The sequence below is a fragment of the Mobula hypostoma genome, chromosome 10 (genome assembly GCF_963921235.1).
Source record: "Mobula hypostoma chromosome 10, sMobHyp1.1, whole genome shotgun sequence".
In the NCBI taxonomy this organism is placed as follows: domain Eukaryota; kingdom Metazoa; phylum Chordata; class Chondrichthyes; order Myliobatiformes; family Myliobatidae; genus Mobula; species Mobula hypostoma.
The window spans coordinates 5,061,077-5,087,977 of record NC_086106.1 but is presented as its reverse complement, the minus strand read 5'-3'; the positions used below and the strand labels follow the sequence as shown (position 1 = coordinate 5,087,977).

The 26,901-nt window shown below is 41.5% G+C and overlaps 1 protein-coding gene across 1 annotated transcript in view; it reads left to right on the top strand.

Annotated features, from left to right (window-relative positions):
- The first annotated feature begins 223 nt into the window (after window positions 1–223).
- Window positions 224–26,901, top strand: part of ap2s1 (adaptor related protein complex 2 subunit sigma 1) — a 65,450-nt gene continuing 38,772 nt past the window's right edge. Inside the window, exon 1 of the mRNA XM_063059928.1 lies at window positions 224–404. Within this exon, the coding sequence (XP_062915998.1) occupies window positions 402–404 (3 nt within the window). The 5' untranslated portion in view covers window positions 224–401. The remainder of the gene's footprint in view (window positions 405–26,901) is intronic.

Sequence of the window (26,901 nt, the reverse complement as noted above, 5' to 3'; positions counted from 1 at the left end):
AATGAATGTAAGACACTTAATTATCATGAATGCACCTTTGTTGTTTTCATTTACAGTATAAACCTATGAAAATGTTGCACTATGAAGATTTGTCCTTTTTTTTGGTTTGACTCGAAGACATAATTGAATCAAAAAGCATTTTGCGCATTGCATCGGCCGTGGACAGAGACAGAGAGAGGGGCCAGAAAACTGACTACAATTCCCAGCGTGCCATGGTGGAGGGGCGGCGGGAGTTGCGCAGCCGTACTGAGCAGCTGCAGGGTTTGACAGAGTCAGCGGCGGAAAGGGAGCCTCGCCTCAGAATAAAATATTGTTTTTGAAACCTACTAAGCATCAAAACATAAAAGTAGAGCCATAAAAACGACACGCAGTTAAGTGCAAGCCGTAACAGGAGTTTTACCATGGTAAGTGATTGTTTGTATTTTGGCAGAAAGTGAAAGCAGTACGAGGCCTGGACTGAGTTCAAGTGGGAATTTTTATATTTAATTGCACAAAACGGCATTTCAGGTAGAGACTATTCAATCCTTTAAAAATATAACACCCGTTTTACGATAACTATGTGTTTTCCATGCATGCAGATGAATACAGCGGAAAGCAAGGCCTTGTCACCTTATCAGGCTCAATTCACTATCAATGCAATTTACAATATGCACCATGTTTGTGTAACGGTCATGAATTGCGAGTGATGTCAGTACTCAGGGTACAAACTATCGAGAATTATTAAACATGCTGATGTATTCTTTGGAAGTGAGAAGATTGAAGGATGACATGACAGATGCTTTCATTGATATGATGTTTCCATGTGTGTGAGATAGAACTAGGGGCCAAGGATAGAAGGTAGCTGCCAATAATTTTTGTTGAGGAAATCAGGAGAAAACTCTTGTACGATTGAAGTGTGGTACTTTCTAAAGTAAAGAGGAAGTTTTGTAACATCTCAAAGTGTTGGAACAGTTCCTTGAGAAGACTGAATTGAAGAGCATAAGAAAACCAAAAGCCAGGCACAACGTGAGCCTTTCGAGGTGGGGTATAGAGGCTTTGCCAGCTGCTCGCTGTGCAGAACCTACTCTCTCCTTGGTATTACAGGGGTTGCAAAGGAAGGAGCCATCAGGACTCTCACAGAAGCTATGGCTATGGATCAAGGGGTGTGACGCGTGGACCAATGAGGCTGGCACGTAAGCCAGAGCCTGATCAAACCCGGCTGGGTCGCCTGATGAGAGTGGCTGATATTGAAAGATCCAAAACAACTAATGGCCCCAGGTTACATCACTGATTATGTGTCCCAGTGCCTCCTAGGACGCATCTCAGCATCAACAGCCATGGAAGCACATTTGAAGTGTAGGCACAACTATAGTAACCAGTTACAACAAACTCCCACAAAGAGCAATGTGTTAATGACATTGGAAATAGATTCAGTGAATTAGCCCTGGGGCTGAGAAGGCTGTCCTATGATGAAGGGCTGGCCTGAATTTACCCATGGTATACAGAGCTTAGAACAATGTGAGATGGAAATGTACAGCATTCTCTGACTATGAAATGCAGTAGATGAAATAAAGATATTTACACTATTTGAAGGAGGTCACACTCTCAGGATAAGCAGATTTTCACTTCTGACTGATTAGAAGAGAACAACTTTTTGAAATTTTGTGAATACTCTGACTGAATGCAGTACTGTGCAAAAGTCAAAAGTCAATCTCACTACTTTTTTATATTTCTTTCTTTGCACAACTTGCCGGTGATATTAAACATGATTCTGACTACTGCAGGGAAAAGCAGTTAAGGGAATCTTGGATGTCGGAGGAAGGCTATGCTGGAGTGTTGTTATGTGAAGATGGGTGGGACAAAAACATAAACATAAACAATGGAACAAATAGAGTCAGTGTCCTGATCTTTTTAGCATAAAATAATGTAAAAGCTCACTCCATCTTAGGAGTTGAAATGACTATTAAAAGTCATAAAATTTTCTTCCCCCAGGCAGTTAATCTGATTAACCATTCCAGTTAGCCTCCCTACCTCCTCTATCTATGATCTCAGTTTCTGCACAATAAAATCTTTAAACCGCTTTTTATAACACTATTTATATTTTATATACATAATATTTGTGTTGATTCACATTCCATTCCATACCCGTACTTTAACCTCTAAGTTTATTTTTAATATAAATCTTTGTCTTATAATTGTTGAATGCTTTTGTTACATGTCATGCCAACACACCACAGCAAATTTTATATTATAAATACGTGATAATATTTATGTATCATTCTATTCAATAACATTCTATTCAATATCCGTACCTTAACCTCGAAGTTTATTTTTAATATTCTTTATTCTTATGATTGTTGAATGCTTTTTTGTTGCATGTCATGCCAACACACGACAGCAAATTCCTAATGTATATATATTTTGAGTAAAGTTCATACTTGATTATTGATCCTACAATTATGCCAAATATTAGAACAACAGTTCTGTGTGAAAGTCTTAGGCACATATATATAGCAAAGGTGCCTAAGACTTTTACACAATACTTTAGTAATTTCATGTATTGCAGTGTATTGCTGAAAAAAAAATTATGGCATGTGAGTGATGATAAACCTGATTCTGATCTAGTCATAGTCATACTTTATTGATCCCAGGGGAAGTTGGTTTTCGTTACAGTTGCACCATAAATAATTGAATAGTAATAAAACCATAAATAATTAAATAGTAATATGTAAATTATGCCAGGAAATAAGTCCAGGACCAGCCTATTGGCTCAGGGTGTCTGACCCTCCAAGGGAGGAGTTGTAAAGTTTGATGGCCACAGGCAGGAATGACTTCCTATGATGCTCTGTGTTGCATCTCTGTGGAATGAGTCTCTGGCTGAGTGTACTCCTGTGCCCAACCAGTACATTATGTAGTGGATGGGAGACATTGTCCAAGATGGCATGCAACTTGGACAGCATCCTCTTTTCAGACACCACCGTGAGAGAGACCAGTTCCATACCCACAACATCACTGGCCTTACGAATGTGTTTGTTGATTCTGTTGGTGTCTGCTACCCTTAGCCTGCTGCCCCAGCACACAACAGCAAACATGATCGCACTGGCCACCACAGACTCGTAGAACATCCTCAGCATCGTCCGGCAGATGTTAAAGGGCCTCAGTCTCCTCAGGAAATAGAGACGGCTCTGACCCTTCTTGTAGACAGCCTCAGTGTTCTTTGACCAGTCCAGTTTATTGTCAATTTGTCTCCCCAGGCATTTGTAATCCTCCAGCATGTCCACACTGACTCCTGTGTCTGGGTCTCTATTGTGGATTGAGAGTGGGAGGGGGCAGAGAGAGGGGAATCATGGTTGGGAAAGGGGGAAGGACGAGGAGAGGAAGCAAGAAGTACCAGGAGACATTCTGTAATAATCAATAAACCAATTGTTTACAGTCAAATGACTTTGCCTGGTGTCTGCTCCCACCAGATTTACAAACTCGCTCTCTACGCCACATTGACAAATACAGTACTGTGTAAAAGTCTTCGCACCCTAGCTATATATGTGCCTAAGACTTTTGTACAATACTGTAGACAATTCAGTACCACAGCTGGTGGAGCTTCTGCCTCACCAGGGCCTCCAGTGACCTGGATTCAATCCTGACCCATCGTTATCTGCATGGAGTTTACCTGTTCTTCCTATCTCTGCAGGAGTTTCCTCTTGATGTTAAGTACATGTTCAGTACAGCATTGTGGTCCGAAGGGCCTGTATTGTGCTGTAGGTTTTCTATGTTTCTATGATGGTCCAGTTGCCTTCCACATCCCAAAGCAGAACAAGCTGGATGGGTTAATTCTCAACTATAAATTGCCCCTAGTGTGTGGGTGAGTGGTAGAATCTGGCAGGACTTGAGAACATGGAGATTAAGAAGGAATTAGTGTTGATGATCTGTGTGGATTCAGTGGTATTGACCTGTTTCTGTTTTGAATGACTGTACGGCTCTATAAAAATACCCAGTAGTTCAGTTACTTACTTCGGCCCATCGCCGTTGGTTGCCAACTGCAGCTTGCCAGAGTCCTCTGTCCTAGGCCAGTCTTCCACATTGTCCCTGCGTGTGGCCCATCGAAGATCTTTCCTCTCCCGGGTCTCTGGAGCTTCTATTAGCATTTCTGGAGCTTTGTGTTTTTTTTGTGGGACACGGTTGCTAGACCCATGCCCAACCCTCCTGTCCATGATGGAGTTTGTAGTTCAGTCAGTTTTCAGGAAGGGACTGTCCAGCCAACTCAATTCAGGTTTATTAGCATATGCACGTGTATTCTGAGGTACAGGTGTAATGAAAAACTTGCTTGCAGCAGTGTCACGGGCATCTAGGTTCGGACAACAAGAAAGAGAACAAATACTTAAATTCTACAAGATTGTGAAGAAAATGTGTGCAAAACAAGGCAGTGTAAAAACACAGTTTGTACCAAGTCTGTGGTTGTGTGAAAGGTAATCTATTGTATTCCATTGCTGAAATAGAATAATAATTGTGCCAGTCGGTTCAGGAACCCAATGGTTATTGGAAAGTAGCTGTTCCTGAACCTGATTGTTAGTGACTTCTTCTGTACTTCTTCCTCAATGGCAGCAGTGAGAAGAGGCCATGGCCCAATGATTGGGGATCCTTGAAGACAGATGCTATCTTTTTGACACAATGCCTCATGCTTTCAGTGGTGGGTTTGACTGTGCCCGTGATGGACTGGACACAACGCCTCACGCAGTTGCTTTCAGTGGCGGGGTTGACTGTGCCCGTAATGGACTGGGCAGTAACATTATGAAGTGTTGTGAGAGCTTGGTCATGGCTAGAGTTAACTCTTGGGCAAGGATCTGGACCTGCTGTAGTTTTCCTACCACCACAACAGGGGTCTACATTTGACACAATTTCATTGGCTCTCCATTCGGCTTTTGAGCACCTAGAAAACAGCAAAATATATGTCAGGCTACTGTTTATCGATTATGGTTTGGCTGTCAATGCCATCACCCCCTCACTACTAATTAACAGCCTTCAAATTTTGGCCCTTTGTTCCTCCTGCTGCAACTGGGTTCTTGACTTCCTTATCAGGAGACCACAGTCACTGCAGTTCAGTAATAACATCTCTTAAATCGACGCAGGCGCACCTCAAGTACGAGCGCTAAGCCCTCTGCTCTCATTACACTCGTGACTTTTTTTTTGTTTATTTATTTATTGAGATACAGTGCGGAACTGGCCCATTGAGTCACACCGCACAGCAATCCCCTGATTTAACCTTGGCCTAATCACAGGACACTTTATATTGACCAATCAACCTACCAGCTGTTATGTCTTTGGACTGTGGGAGGAAGCTGGAGCACCCAGAGGAAACCCATGCAGTTACAGGGCGAACATACAAACCCCTTGCAGGCAGTGGCGGGAATTGAAACTGGTTGCTGGCTAACCACTGGGCTGCCATGCCACCCTAGGCACAGCTCAAATGCCAATTGTAAATTTGCCAATGACACCACTGTTGGCAGGATATCAGAGAGGATTAGAAGATGTAGAGGAGTAAATAGATCAGCTGGTTGAGTGGTGTCGCGACAACAACATTTGTACTCAACACCAGGAAATGATTATGAACTTCAGTTTATTGATGTCAGAGGTAGAAAGGTTGAGAAACTTCAAGTTCCTGGATGTCTGCATCTCAGAGGATTATCCTGGCCCCAACGTGTTGATGAAATCACAAAGAAGGAACACCAGCAGGTCTACTTCAGGATCCTGGTAAGATTTGGTCTGTCATCGAAGACTCCTGCAGATGTACAATGGAGAGCACTCTGACTGGTCGCTTCACTGCCTGGTGTGGAGGCTCCAATGCACAAGATCACAAGAGCAAGGGGTTCCCAACCCTTTTTATGCCATGGACCAATACCATTAAGCAAGGGGTCTGTGGACCCCAGGTTGGGAACCCCTTGCTCAGGTTATAGACTCAGCTCGCTTTGTCACGGCACAACCCTCCTCTCCATCGAGGACTTCTTCAAGAGGCAGTGCCTCAAGAGGGTGATAACATAATTAAAGACCCTCACCATCTGGGAAATATCCTCTCTTGCCTCACTATCGACATGGAGCAAGCAGTACAGGTGCATGAAGATGCGCATTCAACATTTAAGGACACTTTCTTCCCTTCTGATTTTTGAACTCTCTATGGACCATATCTCAATATTTATCTGTTGTACTTGCTTATTTGGGTCCTCAGCTCCCAGTGGAGCATTAGCCATTGATGACCTCCTGTCTCCATCGTCCAAAATCGATAGTATCTTTGGAGTTCATCAATGTTTCTGTAGTCCATTGTATCCACTGTACAGGGGATTGTCCTATACAGCTTCACCAGAGCTCTGTTGACCAGCCTTAACCATTTTCATCTCTTCACAATGGGAACGTGGGGGTTGGACTTTGAGAGGTCATCTATCGCAATATTTACTTCTGTAACTTATAGTAATTTTATGTTTGCACTGTAATGCTGCCACTGAACAAAAAAATTTAACGACAGTGATAATAAATCTGATTCTGGCAATTCATTCTTACAGATTGTCTGCCAGTTTAATGCGTCTTTGTGGTTGCAACAAATTTCTTTTGCTGCTAATGCCCCATCGTTGAAATGTTCCCACAACCAATGGACTCACTTTCAAGGACTCTTCATCTCGTATTCCACATATTTATTGCTCATTTATTTACTTATTATTATTTCTTGCTTTCTGTGTTTGCAGAGTTTGTTGTCTTCTGTACACTGGTTGATCGCCCGAGTTGGTGCGTTCTTCCATTGATTCCGTTACGCTTATTATTCTGTGAATTTATTGAGTATGCTCCACAAGAAAACGAACCTCAGGAATATCTATATAATTCTTTCATATATAATTTACTTTGAATTTTAATGTTTCCAGTAATACATCTGTATTCTACTCTGTATCAGAATTGGTGAAGGTTCCAGCCCAAGAATCCAGTTTGTCTCTTCTTAAGAGTTAGTGAGTAAAACTTCTTCATCAAATCTGTCAGAAACAAGTGAGGAGGGAAAGATGACTGTAAAATGTTAAAAATTACAATCTTTTCACTCTTTTAACAAAGAGTGACAAATGAATTTAATCATAAACACAATATTCTGCAGATGCTGGAAATCCAAAGCAACACACACAAAATGCTGGAGGAACTCAGTAGGTCAGGCAGCATCTATGGAAATGTATTAACAGTCAGTATTTCAGGCCAGGACCCTTCATCGAGACTGAACTGGATTGGGGAAGACACCAGAGTAAAAAGGTGGGGGGGAGGGGAAGGAGGCGAGGTGATAGATGAAGCCAAGTGGGTGGAGAGGAAGGAATCTGACAGGAGAGGAGAGTGGAATATAAGAGAAAAGGAAAGAGGAGGATGCAGGGGGGAAATGGTGGGCAGGTGAGAAGAGGTAAAAGGCCAGAGTGGAGAATGGAAGAAGAAGGGAGAGGGAAGAAAAAAAACTTTTTACAAGAAGGAAAAAGTCGATATTCATGCCATCAGGTTGGAGGTGACCTAGATGGAGTATAAGGTGTTGCTCCTCCACTCTGAGGGTGGCCTCATCATGGCCCAAGAGGAGGCCGTGGACTGACATATGGGAATGGGAATTGGAATTAAAATGTTTGGCCACCGGGAAGCTCCACTTTTGGCGGATGGAGTGGAGCTGCTCGACAAAGCACCTAATCGTTAGTCAGCAGATTAGTAAATATAGGAAGATTGTGCAATCAGTTTCCTAACACTGAGGTTACTCAAAGTGCAGTGGTAAGTAGAAAAAAAATTAAAAGAAGTAAAATAAGCAATGCCTAAAATTGTATATCTAAGCACACTTAGATGTGTAACATTAATTACAACGTTTAAGTAACATCTAACTGCTGCATGGAATATACAGTGGACCATTTTGCTTATATTTATATCCTACATTGGTTTCGTTCCTGCTATTTATTGCACCTAGGAACTATCTTTTCCCTTTTTGCTCATATCCTTGTCTAGTTTCATTTTTAACCACCTCAATCGTTTCCTGTGGTAAGAACTACCACATTTATACCACAAAATGCTGACATATCAGCTAAGATGTGAAATTAACAAATGCTAAGAGGGCTGAGGTGCGGCCCGCAGAAGTAATGTGGGTGTTAAGTTTGAGGTGAGTCTGGCTCGTAGGCCGAAAATCTCAAGGTCATTGAATGCATATGGGCTGTTTAAGTGAGGAATTACATGAAGACTTTCATTTGCTTTTTCATAGAAGACCATTTTCCCACAGTCTACATACACATTTTTCCAATTTATTTCCATGTAACCTATTCTCACACAACTTCCTATTGGCACCCCTTTGATTCGAAGTTCAAAAGATAAAGTACATTTATTAGAAGTATGAATGCAAAGAAACACCAAGGAAACATAAAACACCCATTATGCAAAAAAGAACAAATTTCACAAACAGCAAAAGTGAGCGAACACATAGAATATCAAACATCAAACCAGTAGTGTTCAGTTCAGCACCACGCCACTAGCTAATACAGAACACAAGGCCGGTCTTCACTGAAGGTACTTTCTTCATTGTTGTTTCTGTAACAGCTATTTTTACCAATCAGGGTTGTTAGTCCTGAGTTGAATCCCTGAACCTGAATGACCAGTGGACCACTCTTAGTTTGCCCTTTACCCTTTGACCTGCTTGGAATGGGTGACCCTATCAAGAGCCAAAGCACAAGGCCCTGACTCCAGCCAAGTAGCTCTCTGGGTCATTGAGACACGCAAGCCTCAAAACCCAACCACAAGGTTGTGGCCCTCTTGGAGGGAGCTATTAGTTTAGATTTTCCTATATGATCTGTTTGGATCTAGACTCAAATACAATCTTGCCATCCTTGCCCAAGGCTGTTGAAGCTAAATCTAGCACTTGTTTTTGCCAAAGCACCTGAAATTAGCTAACTTAGCACAGACTGTAGACTAAATATGGTACTGTACTGGTGTGTATTGCTCAACCAATCACTGAGTAGACACAACAGGAACTTAAACAGTGTAGCAATGAAGCGGAAATTTTAGACCTGTCAGCATAAGGATAATAATTATCCATTTAACCCACTAGTCTTACTACTCAAGTAACAATCCAGAGATTGCTGGGGAACATGGTCACTTGAACTCACTGCTTGCATTGTTGATGGAAGTAGAAACAGTTTCTCCTTCCGGTAAAATTCTACCTCCCCTACCCCCCTTCTACCTTCTCTCACCTGCCTATAACTTCCCCCGACTACCCTCCTCCTTCCCTTCTTCAATGGTCCTCTATCCTCTCCTATCAAATTCCTTCCTTTTCAGCCCTTTACTTTTCCCTCCCACCTGGCTTCATGTATCACCTTCCAGCTAACCTCCTCCCCCCACCTTCTTATTCTGCCATCTTCCCCTTTCCTTCTAAGTCATGAAGAAGAGTCTCCGCCTGAAACGTTGCCTGTTTATTCAATTCCATAGATGCTGCCTGGCCGGTTGATTTCATCCAGCAGTTTGTGTGTGTTGCCATAAAGGTGTGTGTGTTTTTTTGAAGAGCATCCGATGCTGTGACCTACAGCCCCAGAGCTACAAATTGGATTGGGTTGTGTTGGTTTATCACTGCCTGCACGAATGCAAAGGGCCAAATGGCATTTGTCTTGCTAATCTGCAGTCAAGGATGCTGATGTTTGGTAACAATAATGCAGTTCCTTACATTAGTGAAGTGGAAAAACTTGAGCAACAAATTTAGTCTGGAAAATAGCAAGAATTGTCCCAATTGTTAGGCGATGATCATCCCACCCCAAATGTGAGAGGGCCCTGCATTCTTCTGTTCTTGGCACTCAGTTGTACAGGCATTATCAAATCCCCCATTATCTCTATCAAAGTTCAGCAAATCTACCAGACTAGTTGGCTTCAGCATCCTTCCTATCTAGTCCTGATGAAGGGTCTCGGCCTGAAACATCGTCTGTTTATTCCCCTGACCTGCTAAGTTCCTCGAGCTTTTTATGTTTGTTCTAGAGGGGTTTCCAACCTGGGATGGACAGACCCCTCAGTTGATTTTAGGGGCCCATGGCATTAAAAAAAAAGTTGGAAACCCCTTCTCTGGACTAACCACTTAACTGGTTGGGTTGAGTTGTTCTCTGATCTTGGCAATTAACATGTTACCAGAAGAAATCAATAGCAGATCAGACAAAACAATTGTACCGATTATGACATGCAACAGATCCTTTAATGCCTTATTGAGACCTGAACAAAAAGTACTAGGCATACTCAAAAGTGATGGGAGTATCACTATTCCACTTGCAAGTCAATTGGCAAGATCGGAGAACAACTCAAGCTAATCATCGACCATCCGCGCTACACATTTTCCGAGTTATTTCCAACCACTTATCTGCTCAGTTGCAAGAAGCTGGGTAATCAGCGAGTAATTCACCCTTTGAGTTCCCTGACCATCTCTATCACATACTAGGCACAACTCCAGAATGTGATGGAATACTCTTCACTTGCCTGGACCTGAATTTTTCCAACAACATTGGAGGAATGTTCTGTCCTAGTCCCTGACGTGCACTTACATCCATTCACCTACCTTATATATCCACCCCCATCTCCACCAGTGTACCACTTTATAATGTACATGAGATGCAATGTAGGCACTTAACCCATTTCTTTGACTTCTTGCAATTTCATAATGTCCAGATGATGTGCAGTAGCAACTGGGAGTGTGGCTGCTCCTGAATCATACATAGATATACATTGCCATTCTTTCATCATTCTCAGTTGAATCCCTGAACTCACTACCCAACCCAGACTGGGATTGTCTTCAGTACAAGAGCTACTTCGACAAACTTCTATAAATGTGTAGTGGAGGGTGTATTACAGCCTAGTATGGAAATACCAATAACTCTTAACAGAAAATCCAAAAAAAGATAGTGGATACGGCCCTGTACATCGCAGGTAAAGCCCTCCCAACCATTGAGCACATCTACATGAAATGCTGTCGTAGGGAAGCAGCAGCCATCATCAGAGATACCCACCACCCAGGCCATCTCTCTTCTTGTTGCTGTCATCAGGTAGAAGGTACAAGAGCCTAATCAATTCCTGCCCAAGGACTCGGGACTCACACCACCAAGTTCAAGAACAGTCGCAACCCCCACAACCATCAAGCTCTTGAACAAAAGAGGACAACTACACTTACTTACCCATCCATTGAGATGTTCTCACAAACGACTATCTCACTAAGGACTCTTTATCTTGTTATTTTATGTTCTCATTATTTATTGCTATTTATTTATATTTGCATTTGCACAATTTGTTGTCTTCTGTACTGTGGTTGATCTTTCATGAATCCTGTTACAGTTACTATTCTATAGGTTTGCTGAGCATACCCACAGGGAAATGAATCTCAAGGTTGTATGTGGTGATGTAAATGTACTCTGATAATAAAATTTACTTTGAACTTTATAGTAGTTCACCTCCACCACCCTCTCAAGGCTGACTAGGTATCAGCAGGAATTGCTGATGCTTCCAGCAATATTTGCATCTGATTATTTTCGGAGTAAATTAAAAACAGACGATGCATTTGTCATCTTCTATGGGGAATTGTATATTTAGCTGAAGATGAAGCATTTTCAAAGGTTTGGTGATTTAAACAGTGCAATGGGACCAATTAGATTGGTCTTTCAAAGAGGCAGAGCAAGGACAATGGTATACATCATGTGATCAATCATACCACTTCACATGAATCATGTTCATTGATATGGTTATGGTTAATCCTGGATTATCTTGCATTTTATCAGTTCCAAAAAGCAGAAAATTCCTTGATAGTGTCACTAGATCCCATTTTCTGATGTCTTTTGTGCCCCAATGTGACCCCAACTCTAATCGGAATCAGGTTTATATCGTAAAATTTGTTGACTTTGCGGCATAGTACAATGCAATACATGATAAATATAGGGGAAAAAACTGAATTACAGTAAGTATATATGTGTATATTAAATAGTTAAATTAAATAAGTAGTACAAAAGCAAAAATCAGATGGCAGAGTGGAAGAAGCTGTACCTGAATCATTGAGTGTGTTTCTTCAGGCTTCTGTACCTCCTCCCTGATGGTAACAATGAGAAGAGAACATGTCCTGGATGGTGGTGGGGGTCTTTAATGATGGACGTCACCGTTTTGAGGCATCACTCCTTGAAGAAATCTTGGATACTATGGAGGCTAGTAGATGGAGTTGACTAAGTTTACAACTCTCTGCAGCTCATTTCGATCCTATGTAGTAGCCTCCCCACCCCGCCTCCCCCCGCCCCCCCGCAACACCAGAAGATGATGCAGCCAGTCAGGATGCTCTCTACAATACACCTGTAGAAATTTTCCACTGTTTTAGGTGGCATACCAAATCTCCTCAAACTCCTAAGGAAATCTAGCTGCTGTTTTGCCGCCTTTGTAGTTGCATCAATATGTTGAGACCAGATTAGGCCCTCATAGATATTAACACTCAGGAACTTGAAATTGCTCACACTCTCCATTTCTGAGCTCTCTATGAGGACTAATGTGTGTTCCCTTGTCTTACCCTTTCTCAAGTCTACAATCAGCTCTTTGATCTTACTGACGCTGAGTGCAAGTCTGACTTCTCTCTCTCAACTACCAATAATCTGATGCCATTCCCTTCTGTTTGCATTCTTTCTACAGTAAACTGTGTTAGCTAAAGGTGATTTAATAGAACAATGTCATTTTGCATCGTTCATTCGTTATGTGCCATGTCAAATGACATGGGTGATCACAGTCTTTCCATAACCATGAATGTTCTTGGCAAATTTTTCTACTGAAGTGGTTTGCCATCGCCGCCTTCTGGGCAGTGTCTTTACAAGATGAGTGACCCCAGCCATTATCAATACTCTTCAGAGATTGGCCAGAGTCAGTGGTCGCATAACCAGGACTTGTGATCTGCACCGACTGCTCATACGACCATCCACCTGCTTCCATGTGACCCTGATTGGGAAGTCTCAGCAGCTGCTACCCCTTGCCCAAGGGTGACCTGCAGGCTAGCAGAGGGAAGGAGTGCCTTACACCTCTTTCGGTAGAGACGTATTTCCAGTCCAATGCATTCTATGAATATAGAGGGGGTCTGAATCAGATGCATCAGAAAGTGGATGCAGCGAAGGCCTCCATTTAGATCAAAGTTAATGTAAACTTATTATCTTAGTACATAAATGTTATGATATGCCAGTTTAAGATTCGTTTTCTTACAGGCATTTACAGGAAACTGAATAAATACAAAAGACTTTATGAAAAATTATATATAAACAATATCCTCATAAGCATTCCTGGAATGGCTCATACTATTTAAGATACCTAAAATAATTTATTTTTAAAATAGTCTGACACCCACAACAGTAAGTTAAGCATTAATCTCTGTAGGAAATGTGAATTTAACACTTTTTCCAGAGACACTATTGATGGAAGGGAGATCTGGGAAGATATGTTATTGACTCCTAATTCTAAATGTGAAAATGTGTTAAATTCGCATTCCCTACCTGAATTTAGACAGCGTCAGAGTATTTATGAGAGCCAGAGTATTTTAAAAATAAATTATTTGAAGTATCTAAATGGCATGAGCCATTCCAGAGTTGTTTGTTAGGATATCGTTGCTTTTTCCTCGTTGCTTTTTCCTGAGGATTTCCTAAGTTTAGACAGAATTTTCCCACCCTCCATTACCAACCACCAGTCTCATTAGAGACTCAATCACTCTATTGTGTCCTGTGCCCCTGAGTAAGCAGACAGAACTTCCTGCCAATGCCAGCATTTCATGGGGGGGGGGGGCGGTCTCTTGAATGGTAAGAAGACTTGGCAGTGCTTTCTTTATTAAAAAAAATGGCTGTAAGCAATTATCCTGATTTAATTCAGACATTGAGGCATTTTGTTTTGAAAAATAGCCTCAAACTCTGTCTTCAACTGTGCTCATCTAACTAATTCAGGATAATTATTTACCTTAATTGTTAACAATTACATAATTTTACTGTGATACTCCAAGAAAAAGTTTCACACTTTGCCAAGATCAGTATATTTAGCAGAAATCAGTGGTTGAAATCTGTGCACTGATAATATTAGACCATAAGATATAGGAGCAGAATTAGGCCATTTGGCCAATTGTGCCTGCTATGCCATTTCATCATGACTGATCCATTCTTCCTCTCAGCCCCAATCTCCTGCCTTCTCCCTGCATCCCTTCATGCCCTGACCAATCAAGAATCTGTCAAACTGCCTTAAATATACTTAAAGACTTTGCCTCCACAGCTGCCTCTGGCAACAAATTCCACAGATTCACCACTCTCTGGCAAAAGAAATTCCTCCTCAACTTCGTTCTAGATGAACAGCCCTCTATTCGAGGCTGTGTCCTCTGGTCTTAGACACCACCACCACAGGAGACATCCTCTCCACATCCACTCTATCAAGGCCTTTCACCATTCAATAGGTTTCAGTTAGTAGGTTGTAGTGAATACAGGCCCAGAGCCATCAAACACTATTCATATGACAAGCCATTCAATTCTGGAATAATTTTCGTGAACCTCCTTTGAATCCTCTCCAATTTCAGCACAACCTTTCTAAGGTAAGGGGCCCAAACTGGCTCACAATACTCCAGGTGAGGCCTTATCAGTGCTTTATAAAGTCTCAACATTACATCCTTGCTTTTATTTTCTAGTCCTCTTGAAATGAATCCTGACGTTGCATTTACCTTCCTTAACACAGACTCAACCCGCAAATTGACCTTTAGGGAATCCTGCACGAGGACTCCCAAGTCCCTTTGTGCCTCAGATTTTTGTATTTTCTCTCCATTTAGAAAATAGTCAACTCTTTCATTTCTTCTACCAAAGTGGATGACCGTACACTTCCCAACACTATACTCCATCTTCTTTGCCCAATCTCTAATCTGTCTAAGTCCTCCCATCGCTTCGCTATTTCCTCAAAACTGCCTGCCCCTTCACCTGTCTTCATATCGTTTGCAAACTTTGCAACAAAGCCATCAATTCCATCACCCAAATCATTGACATATAAAGGAATGTTTCTGAGGTGACTCCTTTATAAAACATTTTTATAATATCTAACAACAAGTCAACAATATTGATGACTAAGATTGATGTAGTTGTGTCTGAATATCAGTAATAAGAGAGAGGTAGAGAAACAACAGTTATTGAGCTAATATTGTGAATACAGTGAATGATGTATTGATTTGAGTGAAAGTCCTGCAATGCAAAATTTTAGCTGGGAATCCAGTAATCAGAAGCGAGTATCAAGTGTGATTGTTCTTGGTCTTGCAGGCTAGAATGCAGTACTGAGTTAAATGAAGCTTTCCAGCTCAGACTGCTCTTGTGCTTTAGATCAGAATCAGGTTTAATCAGATCAGAATCAGAACTTGGCATGTGTTGTGAAATGTGTTGTTTTGCGCCAGCAGTACAATGCAACATATAGTTGTTTTAAAAACTAGAAATTACAATAAGAAAATACAGTACGTATAAAAAAATTAAATTAAGCAGTGGAAAAGGAGAGCAAAAATAAAAGTAGTGAGATGGTGTACATGGGCTCGTGGACCATTCAGAAATCTGATAGCGGAGGGGAAGAGGCTGTTCCTAAAATGTTAAACGTGTACCAATGACAAGAGAACACATTCTGGTGACGGGGATCCGAAATGAGGGATGCAGATTTTTTTGAAGCATCATCTTTCAAAGATGTTTTCGATGCTGGGAAAGCTAGTGCTAATGATGGATATGGCTGACTCCGTAGCAGAAGGTGAGGCAGCCAATTAGAATGCTCCCCACAGTACATCTGTAGAAATTTGCTGGAGACTTTGGTGACATACCAAATCTCCTCAAGCTCCTAATGAAATATAACTGCTGTCGTACCTTCTTTGTCGCTGGTGAAAGAAAGTGTGCTATATTTAATTTTAAATGAATTTTTCTTGCATTGTGACTAAACCACCCAGTCATTTATATAATTATTTTAATTACGGATAAGCAAATTCAGTGCAGTTGAGCTAAAACAAAGTGACATCTTAAATAGCTCAAGCCTAATTCCATGAGAATAAAGGGAAACAATAGTGTTCAGATACATATTATCTGTATTTATAGACTGGTGTGATAATTGAATACCAGGTCTGGACACCCACAAAGTTTGTTTTTGTGCAATTCAGCCTTTAAACATTGAAGGGAATTTGCATGTTGAAATCTTTTGATTTTAATAGCTAATGATTTGCAAGCATTTCTCAAAGGATAAAATATTGAATCCAGCTGTTCAAAATGTAAATACTTCCAGTAACAGAAGTTAGCATTATCTCTGTGTTGAACCAAAGAAAGGATCTCCAACATACTGGTGGCACGCTTGGTCGCAGCGGCCTTCCCAGGTCCAACAAATGGTGCAAGTGTGTGTCTTAAACAGTTTTCTTGTGATGGCAAGACTCTGTCTGACATTGGTAATACAAAATATTTCAATTCAGATTCTTGGGTGAAATCGGTGGTGGAGCAGCTGTGTGGCCTCAGTTGTTATGCAGACTGTTGCATCATCACCTGTTTTAGCTATTGGAAAGCGATGTTGAAGAAAACAATGGCGCGGCAGGCATGCCGGGAGTCATGCTGGATTGAGAGCGGGCTCTCCTGTTGGGACTGCTTACCAGTGTTCGCTCCCTGGAAGACAAGCTGGAGTGACTTCAACTGCGGCTGACCCAAAGTGAGATGACGAACTGTTACATGCTTGTCCTTGTAGAAACGTGGCTCCAGGACAATATCCAATGCATCATCAAATGTTAACACCGAGAAATTTAAAGTTGCTGACCCTTTTCACCTCCTATCCTCTGTCAAGGACTGGCTCATGGACCTCTGGTTTCCTTCTGCTGAAATCAATAATCAGCTTCTTGGTCTGGCTGACACTGAGTAAGAAGTTGTTGTTGTGGCGCCACTAGGCCAGATTTTCAATGCTGACTCATCACTAGCTTTGATTCAGCCTGTCTTCAGCAAACTTGAATGTGGCATTGGAGCTGTGCTTAGCCACATGGTCATAAGTACAAAGCCGGAGGAAAGTTGAATGACAATTAAACCTGAACTTGAAGAGATTGACTTGTATCTTGCTTCCAATTTTTCTCTCAAAAGTCCCTTCACAAGAACAGTAAATACTGCAATTACTCAACAGGTCAGGCTGCATCTGTGAAACGAGAAATTGAGTTAATGTTGTGGATGGATGTTCTTTCACCTAAATGTTATAATTCAGTTAAGTATTGTTCTACACATGTTGGCTATTGAATAATTTTACTTAGTTGGGTAATTGAGCACCAAGAAATAGGACCTAAAAATGAAAATTCTAGTCATTTTCAGCATTGTTTTAGTTTACTCTCCCTTCCGATAATTCAGCTTTCATCAACTCCACCTACTTTCACTCTTTCTGATACAGCTCGACCATTCACCCTCGGGCAGTGGCAGCAGCACCACCACCACCTGTGCAATTCAATCTCTTCAGCGCTTCCCCCTCAGCCTTCCCTTTTTGTTCTCTGCCCCTCCCATGTTTCTCTGGAACTTGAAACTTCTGTTTTTAACTTTTTCAAGTTACGATGAAAGGTCATTGACGTGAAACATGAATTTACTTTCTTGGTAGAAGCTGCCAAACCTGTGAAGTGCTTTTAGCTTTTCCTTAGAATTTGGACATATAGGGCTGAAATTAAAACGAGCAGTAGAAATATGTTGGATTCTGCAGATGCTTGGAACTCTTCAACAGCCCACACACAAAATGCCGGAGGAACTCAGCAGGTGAGGGAGCATCCATGGAGGGGAATAAACAGTCATGTTTTGGGCCGAGACTCTTCATCAGGACTACCCCTTGGCCCGAAATGTCTGTGTATTCATCTCCATAGATGCTGCCTGACTTGCTGAGTTCCTCCAGCATTTTCTGTGTGTTGTACTAGAAATACATCACTAGCTTGTCTCTCGTTTAATTAATTTGACACTGTATCATGGGCCGATGGGACTGTTCACGTGCTAAACAGAATAGATTCTCCAGCAACACGTACAAAATGCTGGAGGAACTCAGCAGTTCAGACAGCATCTGTGGAAAGGAATAAACAGTTCACACTTTGGGCTAAGACCCTTCATCAGGACTGTTCAGGTGCTGTACTGTTCTATGTTCCATGGTACTGTGGAAGACTCTTAGGAACATGTATTTATCTAGGGTGGCTAAGAAATTTGCACAGTACTGTATTTGTCAACATGGAGTAGAGACCGAGTTTGTAAACCTGGCAGGAACAAAGAATCAACATACACACAGTGCTGGATGAACTCAGCAGGCCAGGCAGCATCAATGGGGGAAAAAAGGTACAGTGGACATTTAGGGCTGAAACCCTTCGGCAGGACTGGAGAAAAAAAGCTGAGGAGTAGATTTGAAAGGTAGAGGAGGGGAGAGAGAAACACCAGGCGATAGGTGAAACTTGGAGGGGGAGGGATGAAGCAAAGAGCTGGGAAGTTGATTGTGAAAGAGACAGAAGGCCATGAAAGAAAGAAAAAGGGGGAAGGAGCACCAAAGAGAGGTGACGAGTGGGAACAAAGGATGTTGGGAATGGCGATGATGGAGTGCCGCAGGAGGGGTGTGGGACAGGTGGCAGAGGAGGAGTGCCAGAGGTGGGAGGAGGTGATGTGGGTGCAGATACACCCAGCCTTGAGACACCAGACAAGGTCATCTGATTCCAAACAATTTGTTTATTGATCATTACAGGATGTCTCTCTGGTGCTTCCTGCTCCCTCCCCGCTCCCTTCCCCTTTTCCCAACCATGATTCCCCTCTCCCTGCCCCTTTCCCACTCTCAGTCCACAATAGAGACCCAGATCAGAATCAGGTTTATCATCACTCACAAATGTCATGAAATTTGCTTTTTTTGCTGCAGCAGCAGTACACTGCAGTACATAAAATTACTACAGTACTGTACAAAAGTCTTAGGCACCCAAGCTATAGTGTAGATGTGAGCATAGGGAGTTAGTCTGAGTGATCTGAGAAAGCACAGCACACAACACAGCAGCCTCATTCTCACTTTCTCTCCTGAAATACAACACTGTAGAACCAAAATGACTGGGATCAGAAGTAGAAATGTTAGCTGATTCTTCTATTTTTGCCGCCATGAATAACAGTAACTGAACACAGAGAAGAGGAATAGTTCTATGGTTGGCAACAGAAATGCAACAGTAGTCCAAACTCAGAGCTTGCATTGACTGCATTCACTGCCACTATGGTAAGGACATCATAATTGTGTTTAAATAATTGCAGGGCAAAACAAAAAAATCAGAATACTAATGTCTAGAGCCACAATTGCAAATCTCAAAATAGTTGTTACTGAAAGATGGTGCCAGTGAATAACGTGACCAACGGTGACATGCTGCAGACAGTTCATGAAACTACTTCTTTTTAATATGCTTTACTACTGGTCTGCGTGCAATTTGAACCTGTGATTTACATTTTGATGGTATGTTTTGGGCTGATTGAGCGATCTGGCACTTTGTTGTCTCCAAGGGAGTTTGGTGAGGTTTGGAGCTAAGTGTGTGGCCTGTAGGCCAGGAAGCCCTGGGTTGCAATGTTTGTTAAAATAGATGATGCATTTCACTGTATGTTTCAATGTACCTGTGAAAAATAAATGCATCCGACTGAATCACCATGATAGTATAGATGAATATTTGATAGTTGGCATGAACCTTTGTCTGCTTAGAATTTAGAATTTATTTAAATCCTACATCCATCTCACAACATGAGGGAATAAAAATATTTGCATTATGACTCTGTTGCTTATGTTCTCTGGTTCATAAGCTGGAAGATCTATCTTCAGATCTGAGCAGAGTACATCTGAGTAGTTTATTAGCCCTTGTTTCTGATTTGCCTTAATTTCTGTTATCCATCATTTCCCTTCTGTCCACCACCCCATCCAGCCTCATTAAGAATGGAAAAAGTATATAACTTCAACCTAAATTCTTTGGGACTAGATCCAAAGCACAAGTTTGTTCCTTCAGGAGAGAAGAATACTGTTCAGAAATGCACTCCTGCTGAATTAAATTCTTTTCATTAAATCTCGTTGGAAATGTAGAGAGCAGGCAGCAGATTGAAGATCATTTCCAACATGGAGGATTGGATGGAGGTTGTAAACTGGTTGCTCTTCAGTTTGAACATTCAGTTATGATTAAAGCCTTGGATTCATTCTCTGTTACTGACCCTCTGTCTCATAATGGTTTCCAGATATCCACATTCCTACTCAACTTGTTATTCTCACACTTAAAAGGGTGGAGATCACTTTAATGGTAAGAACGCAAATAGCTTGGCAAACGAACTCTTTGTCTAGCAGCAGTACACTTGGGTAAGCACCAGATACATTTGAATGGAGGGGGAGAATATAGGTAACTTGTGTTGGATTGTTTTCCTGTGCTGTTATAAGTTTTTGTTTTGTCCGTAGTAAACTTTTACTTCATTGTACAGGGAAAATTACAATGAAATCTTTTATTACTTGAGGAAAGGAAGGCTGGGTGTAACCTCTTTAAGCTTGTTAGGTCCTCCTCTCCAACTTCCATCAGAAAATGGTGGAGCCTTATATGGGAAATGGGTGAAAGGTAGGGCAAATCCCACCTCCTTATCCTAGTTTAAAAAACGTTCAGGTATAATGTTGCAATCACTGTGGTGGTTATCTCAACAAGAAGAAAGGTCAGCCAAGACTATAGGTTCTGATCACCATCCAGTGGCTTCAATTGGAAAGTGCACGTGTGTACATGGAGGGGGGAAAGAGGAGCTGGTTTGTTTGTGATGGAAAAACTTGCTGTCCAAATTCATACTTGAAAAAAATTGCCATTTGGACTTCCTGGAGGACTGTTGTATAATGGAAACCTAAGAGAATTTTAGCATTTATTTGGAGAGAACTAGAAAAGTGAGGATGCAACGTTGACACTTTATAATACACTGGTGAGGCCTCACTTGGAGTATTATGAGCAGTTTTGATCCCTTTATCTAAGAAAGGATGTGCTGACATTGGAGAGGGCTCAGAGAAGGTTCACAAAAATGATTCCAGGATTGAAATGTTGAAAGCCCTCGACAGAGTAGACTTGGAGAGGATGTTTCCTATGGTGGGGGAAGTCTCTGACCAAGGACACAGCCTCAGAATAGAGGGATGTCCATTTAGAATGGAGATGAGGAGTTTCTTTAGCAGAGAGTGGTGAATCTGTGGAATTCGTTGCCACAGGTAACTGTGGAGACTAGGTTGCTGGGCAGAAGTCGATAGATTCTTGATTGGTCAGGGCATGACAGGATATAGCAAGAAGGCAGGAGATTGGGGCTGAGAGGGAAAATAGATCAGCCATGATGAAATGCTGGAGCAGACTCAATGGGCCAAATGGCCTAATTCTGTTCCTATACCTTATGGTCTTAAGAGACTGCAGATGCTGGAAATCTGGAGTTACACACAAAGAAGCTCAAAAAATGAAGGGGGTCAGACAGCATCTTTGGAGGAAAATAGACTGTCCATCAGCAGCTTTCCACAGTGATTATTCTATAATCAAAATATGATGTCACAACATGAAGGCAAGGGCCATGAATATCAGCAAATTACTATATTTCGAACCTTCATTGGTTGGAAAAAATAGACAGCACACATTTGGTCCAGGAATAATAAGATTTCTGACCATGAGCTTTTTGACCTGTAACATTAACTCTGCTTCATTTTCCACAGGTCCTACCTACACTGCCGAGTTTTTTTCCAGCATTATCGGATTTTAATGTCTGCATTTTTTCCATGTTACGGCCACCTGAGGTAACCTGGCACCACTAACAGGTCACCACCTTCAACTATTTCCCGTATGTCTGTAACATAAAATTATGGCTGCACAACAAAGCAACACACAAGGGAGCCGGAGGACCTCAGCAGGGCAGGAAAATAAAGCTTTTGGCACACTGGCCTTCATAAATCAAAGTATTGAGTACAGGAGATGGGATTTACATTGAAGTTATTTGAGACATTGATGAGACCTATTTCGGAGTATTGTGTGCAGTTTTGGTCACCTACCTACAGGAAAGATGTGAATAAGGTTGAAAGAGTACAGAGAAAATGTACAAGGCTGGTGCTGGGACTGGAGGACCTGAGTTATAAGGAAAGATTGGAAAGGTTTGGACTTTATTCCTTAGGATGTAGAAGATGGAGAGGAGATTTGTTAGAGGTATACAAAATTATGAGAGATAGATAGAGCAAATGCAAGCAAGCTTTTTCCACTTGGGTTAGATAAGACTACAGCCAGAGTTTCAATATATGGGGCCACCTTACGTTATGTTACAGCATTCAGGACAGAGAAGGCAGCCTTCAGACTACCTCTGAACTTCGAATTATACTTACAAATTATGTCTTTTGCACTGAATTGTCCTCAGTTTCAAGCATCAACTATTTACCCTGGCACCCCAATATGAAAATCTTAAGATATTGCACAGATAATCCTGACCCAATGTGAATTTTACTTAGCACATCACTGAAATGTTGAACATCCGTGAATCTGAATCAGGCTTATTATCACTGGCATGCAGCATGTCATGAAATTTGTTGTTTTGTGGCAGCAATACATAATACATATACATCATGTTTGCTGTTGTGTGCTGGGGCAGCAGGCTGAGGGTAGCAGACACCAACAGAGTCAACAAACTCATTCGTAAGGCCAGTGATGTTGTGGGGATGGAACTGGACTCTCTGATGGTGGTGTCTGAAAAGAGGATGCTGTCCAAGTTGCATGCCATCTTGGACAATGTCTCCCATCCACTACATAATGTACTGGGTGGGCACAGGAGTACATTCAGCCAGAGACTCATTCCACCGAGATGCAACACAGAGCGTCATAGGAAGTCATTCCTGCCTGTAGCCATCAAACTTTACAACTGCTCCCTTGGAGGGTCAGACACCCTGAGCCAATAGGCTGGTCCTGGACTTATTTCCTGGCATAATTTACATATTACTATTTAATTATTTATGGTTTTATTACTACTTAATTATTTATGGTGCAACTGTAACAAAAACCAATTTCCCCCGGGATCAATAAACTATGACTATGACTATAAACTATACCATAAATTACAGTTTAAAAAGTTTCCGCACATATGAAAATAAGTGGTCTAAAAACAGAGCAAAATTAATGAGGTAGTGATCATTGACTGTTGAGAAATTGGATGGCAGAGGGGAAAAAGCTGTTCCTAAAACATTGAGTGAGAGTCTTCAAGCTCCTGTACCTCCTCCCTGATGGTAGCCATGAGAAGAGGGCATAGTGGTCAATGAAACCATGAACACTACCTCAGTATTTTTCTCTTCTCTTTCTGCACTACTTGGTTATTTTAATTTTCATTTTATATTTTATAGTTTTTATTATTATGTATTGCACTGTACTGCTGCCGCAAAGCATGCCAGTGAAAATAAGCAACACACCAAAATGATGAAGGAACTCAGCAGGCCAGGCAGCATCTATTGAAAAGAGTAAGCAATCGATGTTTCAGGCCGAGACCCTTCTTCAGGACTGAAGATAAAAACTTGAGAAGTCAGAGTAAGAAAGTGGCGGGGGCGGGGGGAGGAAGAAGTATAGGGTAGTAGATGATAGGTGAAACTGGGGTGGGGGGAAGGGTGAAGTAAAGAGCAGGGAAGTCAATTGGTGAAAGAGACAAAGGGCTGGAGGAGGGGGAATCTGATAGGAGAGGACAAAAGGCTATGGAAGAAAGGGAAGGGAGGAGCACCACAGGGAGGTGATGGGCGGATAAAGAGACAGGTGAGAGATGGAAATGGGAACAGGGAATATTGAGGGTGGGGAAGTTTGAAAAGTTGTTGTTCATGCCATCAGGTTGGAGGCTACCCAGACGGTATAGAAGGTGTTACTCCTCTAACCTGAGTGTGACCTCATTGTGGCAGTAGAGGAATCAATACGTCTGTCCGTGACCTCCTCTACTGCCACACAAAGATGCTGCACTAGATGTAATCATTGCTTCAGTTAAAGCTTTCATCTACTGGAATTAATCTAACATGTATCCCACTTTAGAGAAGATTGCCCAAGTAACACCTATTTATAAAAAGGATAAGTCAGTCCCAGCTAATTGTCAGCTTCCTCTTAAGCATCAGTTCTGATGAAAAGAATCAGATAATGGTAACAAGTATCCCCTCATCAATTATATGCTCGTCAGTATTCCATTCAAGTTCTAAGAAATCACCTAATTCCAAACTTTATCAGAGCTCTAATTCTACGGTGAAGAAGGAATATTATCAGTAGGCACAGGCTGGCTCTGTCATTCAATCATCATCAGGCCTGCTCAGTCATTCAACGGAATCATGTTTGTTGTGTATATGGCCTGGTTACACAGCAATACTATTTAAAAAAAACGCTGGAGACGGGAGCTAAGGTTCATGGTTCTTTACTGGCAGAAACAAAACTCGGCACACACGTACAGATCAATACACGCCTAATAGCACATGCTCAATACGCACCTAATAGCACATGTAACAACATGTTACTAAAACATAAAGTAGTCCCTTATTATACTGTAGGCTATACAGTACACTCCTCCCCTTTTAATAGTGTATCAACTGTTTTTTTTACTGGGGCATTATGCTAAACAAATATGTTTACCCTTAACATACAAATGCCTACTATTTGTTTACTTAGCAACTTAATAGTATCAAATTATAACAAAGTAATATAATAATATCGAATTATAACAAGCCTTTTTTTTACTTTTGGTCTAAGACCCATTTATAACTCAAGTCTCGGGGGTGGGGGGGGGGGTCTTCTCTAGATTGTCCAGCACTGAAGCAAGTAGATCTTCACTCTATTATCTGGAATAAATTAAACAATCTGTAAAGAGTAGTCACCTCCGTCTTGCAAAGATGACAAAAGCAAAGTGAAATCCATGAAAAGGTGAATGTTATTCTTAAAAATATGTACAATCATCAAAACTGAGATGGCATTGGAAAGTGTCTTTAAATAGTGTGTCCTTCAGTCCGTCCATAAGCTTGTCTGTTTTAATACAGATTTCCACGTAAAAGTCATGAAAAGTTGACCTCTGAGCATAAGGAGTTAAGAAGATGTGCACCTCCAACTTGCTAAGAGTTCTAGGCAGCAGATCGCCTCCGTATAATGAAGACTCCTCTGTGCGGCTGTCCTAGATATTGACGCAATTTGTGCTATCACTTGTCTACCTTACCCATATCTCATTTGTTCCAACTGAGCTAATTACACAGCCAATCTTCGTATTCTCCTTAGATTCCAAATAGATAGCCTGTCCTTTATGATACCATCTCTTATCATAATATAACTTTCCATTTTCTATTTGTGCTTCATTTCTTTATGCTGGTGATTCAGCAGGAGTGCTGGGAAGATGCTCAGGAGAAGACGGAGATGCTGGTCTTTTCGAAGATTTAAGCTTATTGAGAGTTTGCAGATCTTCCATTATCTGTTAACAAGTAACTTAACTGCGCAGGTGCAGGTTTTAGTCTTTTGTGGTAATTGGAGCAGGGTCATTAGGTCTCCTCCTTAGTTTCCTAGTCATCATTGGCTTTACCTCCATAGAATCCCCTGTAAGTTCCATTGTTAGACTCTCACTCTCAATCATCTTTTTTCTTTTCTTCTAACTCAATCTTTTTATCTTCAAATTCCTTCACTGCTGCTTTCTTCTCTTTGATATGATTCCTTTCTACTGTTCTGTCTCCAGTTGCAGCAAAAGCTCTGCATTTCATACTCTTTCCTTGTATCGTTGATCTAGTTTCTTCATCCTTTTCTGATGATCCTGCAAAATGCCTTCCTGTAACTGCTGTAGCTTTCTTTTGAGAGATGTCAATTTCTCCTGGTACATCTGCTCTTTTACTTCCAGGTAGTCTTCATCATCCTGCTTATTGGCAATATCTGTCTCTCTTGCATCCTCTATCATCATCCGAGTCGTGGCCACGGATAATGCGTTCGTCTTCATCATCGATGCTGTCTAGCAACTCCTCGTCATTGTAATAGTGGACAGTGGGTGAAAGGACAGCTGCGGTCATCTTCCCCTCTGAGCTGCCCTCCTTTGTTGACACAACTAGTTCCTTGATGGTGTGCCAATCCAGCTGGATTTTCCTGAGCCATTCACGTCCCAGCAACAGTGGTCCTCCATTTTTCAGTACATTAGAGGTTCAGCTGCTGTGCTTTGTCTGTGTAGGTCACTGTCAGTTTAATTTTTACCTTTGGGACGCACTTTCTGTCCTGTGTAAGTCTTTAGCAGTAGTTTAGTTTGTTTCAGAGGTATGTGAGAAAACAGTCGTTTGTAGTCGTGTACAGAGATCACTGTTAAAGCTGAGCCTGTGTCCAACTCCATTTTCAGTCTCACACCCGCCATTTGTGGAGTGATCGATATTAGTCTTCGATCATCTGTCTCTTTCATGCTGTGAAGTTGCCGACAAGACAATTCATTTTCATCGGAGTCACTTTCATCAGAACTGCCCTCTTTCATTTTGTGTGCCTTGTTGTATTTTCCTTTCTGGGGTTTCTTGTTTCTCCGTATTTTGCCCTTTTTCTGCTATTGACTAACTTTGCATACTCTGCCAATGTGGTCCTGTTTGCCACAGTTTCTGCATTCTTTGTCTTTAAACCAACAACCATCAGGGTCATGTGACCTGTTCCCACAACGGTAACATTTCTTTCCTTCATTCCTGTTCAGTGACATTTTATTTGTGGCATATTCCAGAGATTTTTGTTGTATCTCGGAAGCACCCCGTGATGCTGTTTCATTTGATATTGCAATGTTTAGCGCTTTCTCGAATGTAAGGTCTCTTTCACACAGAAGCTTCTTCTGTGTGGTTTCACAGTGCATGCTGTTGTAGCGTGGATCGAAATCACCGGAGAGTCAGAGTCACTGGTAGATACAAAGCAGCTTCTTTATTCGACACAACAAGATACAGCAGGCATTA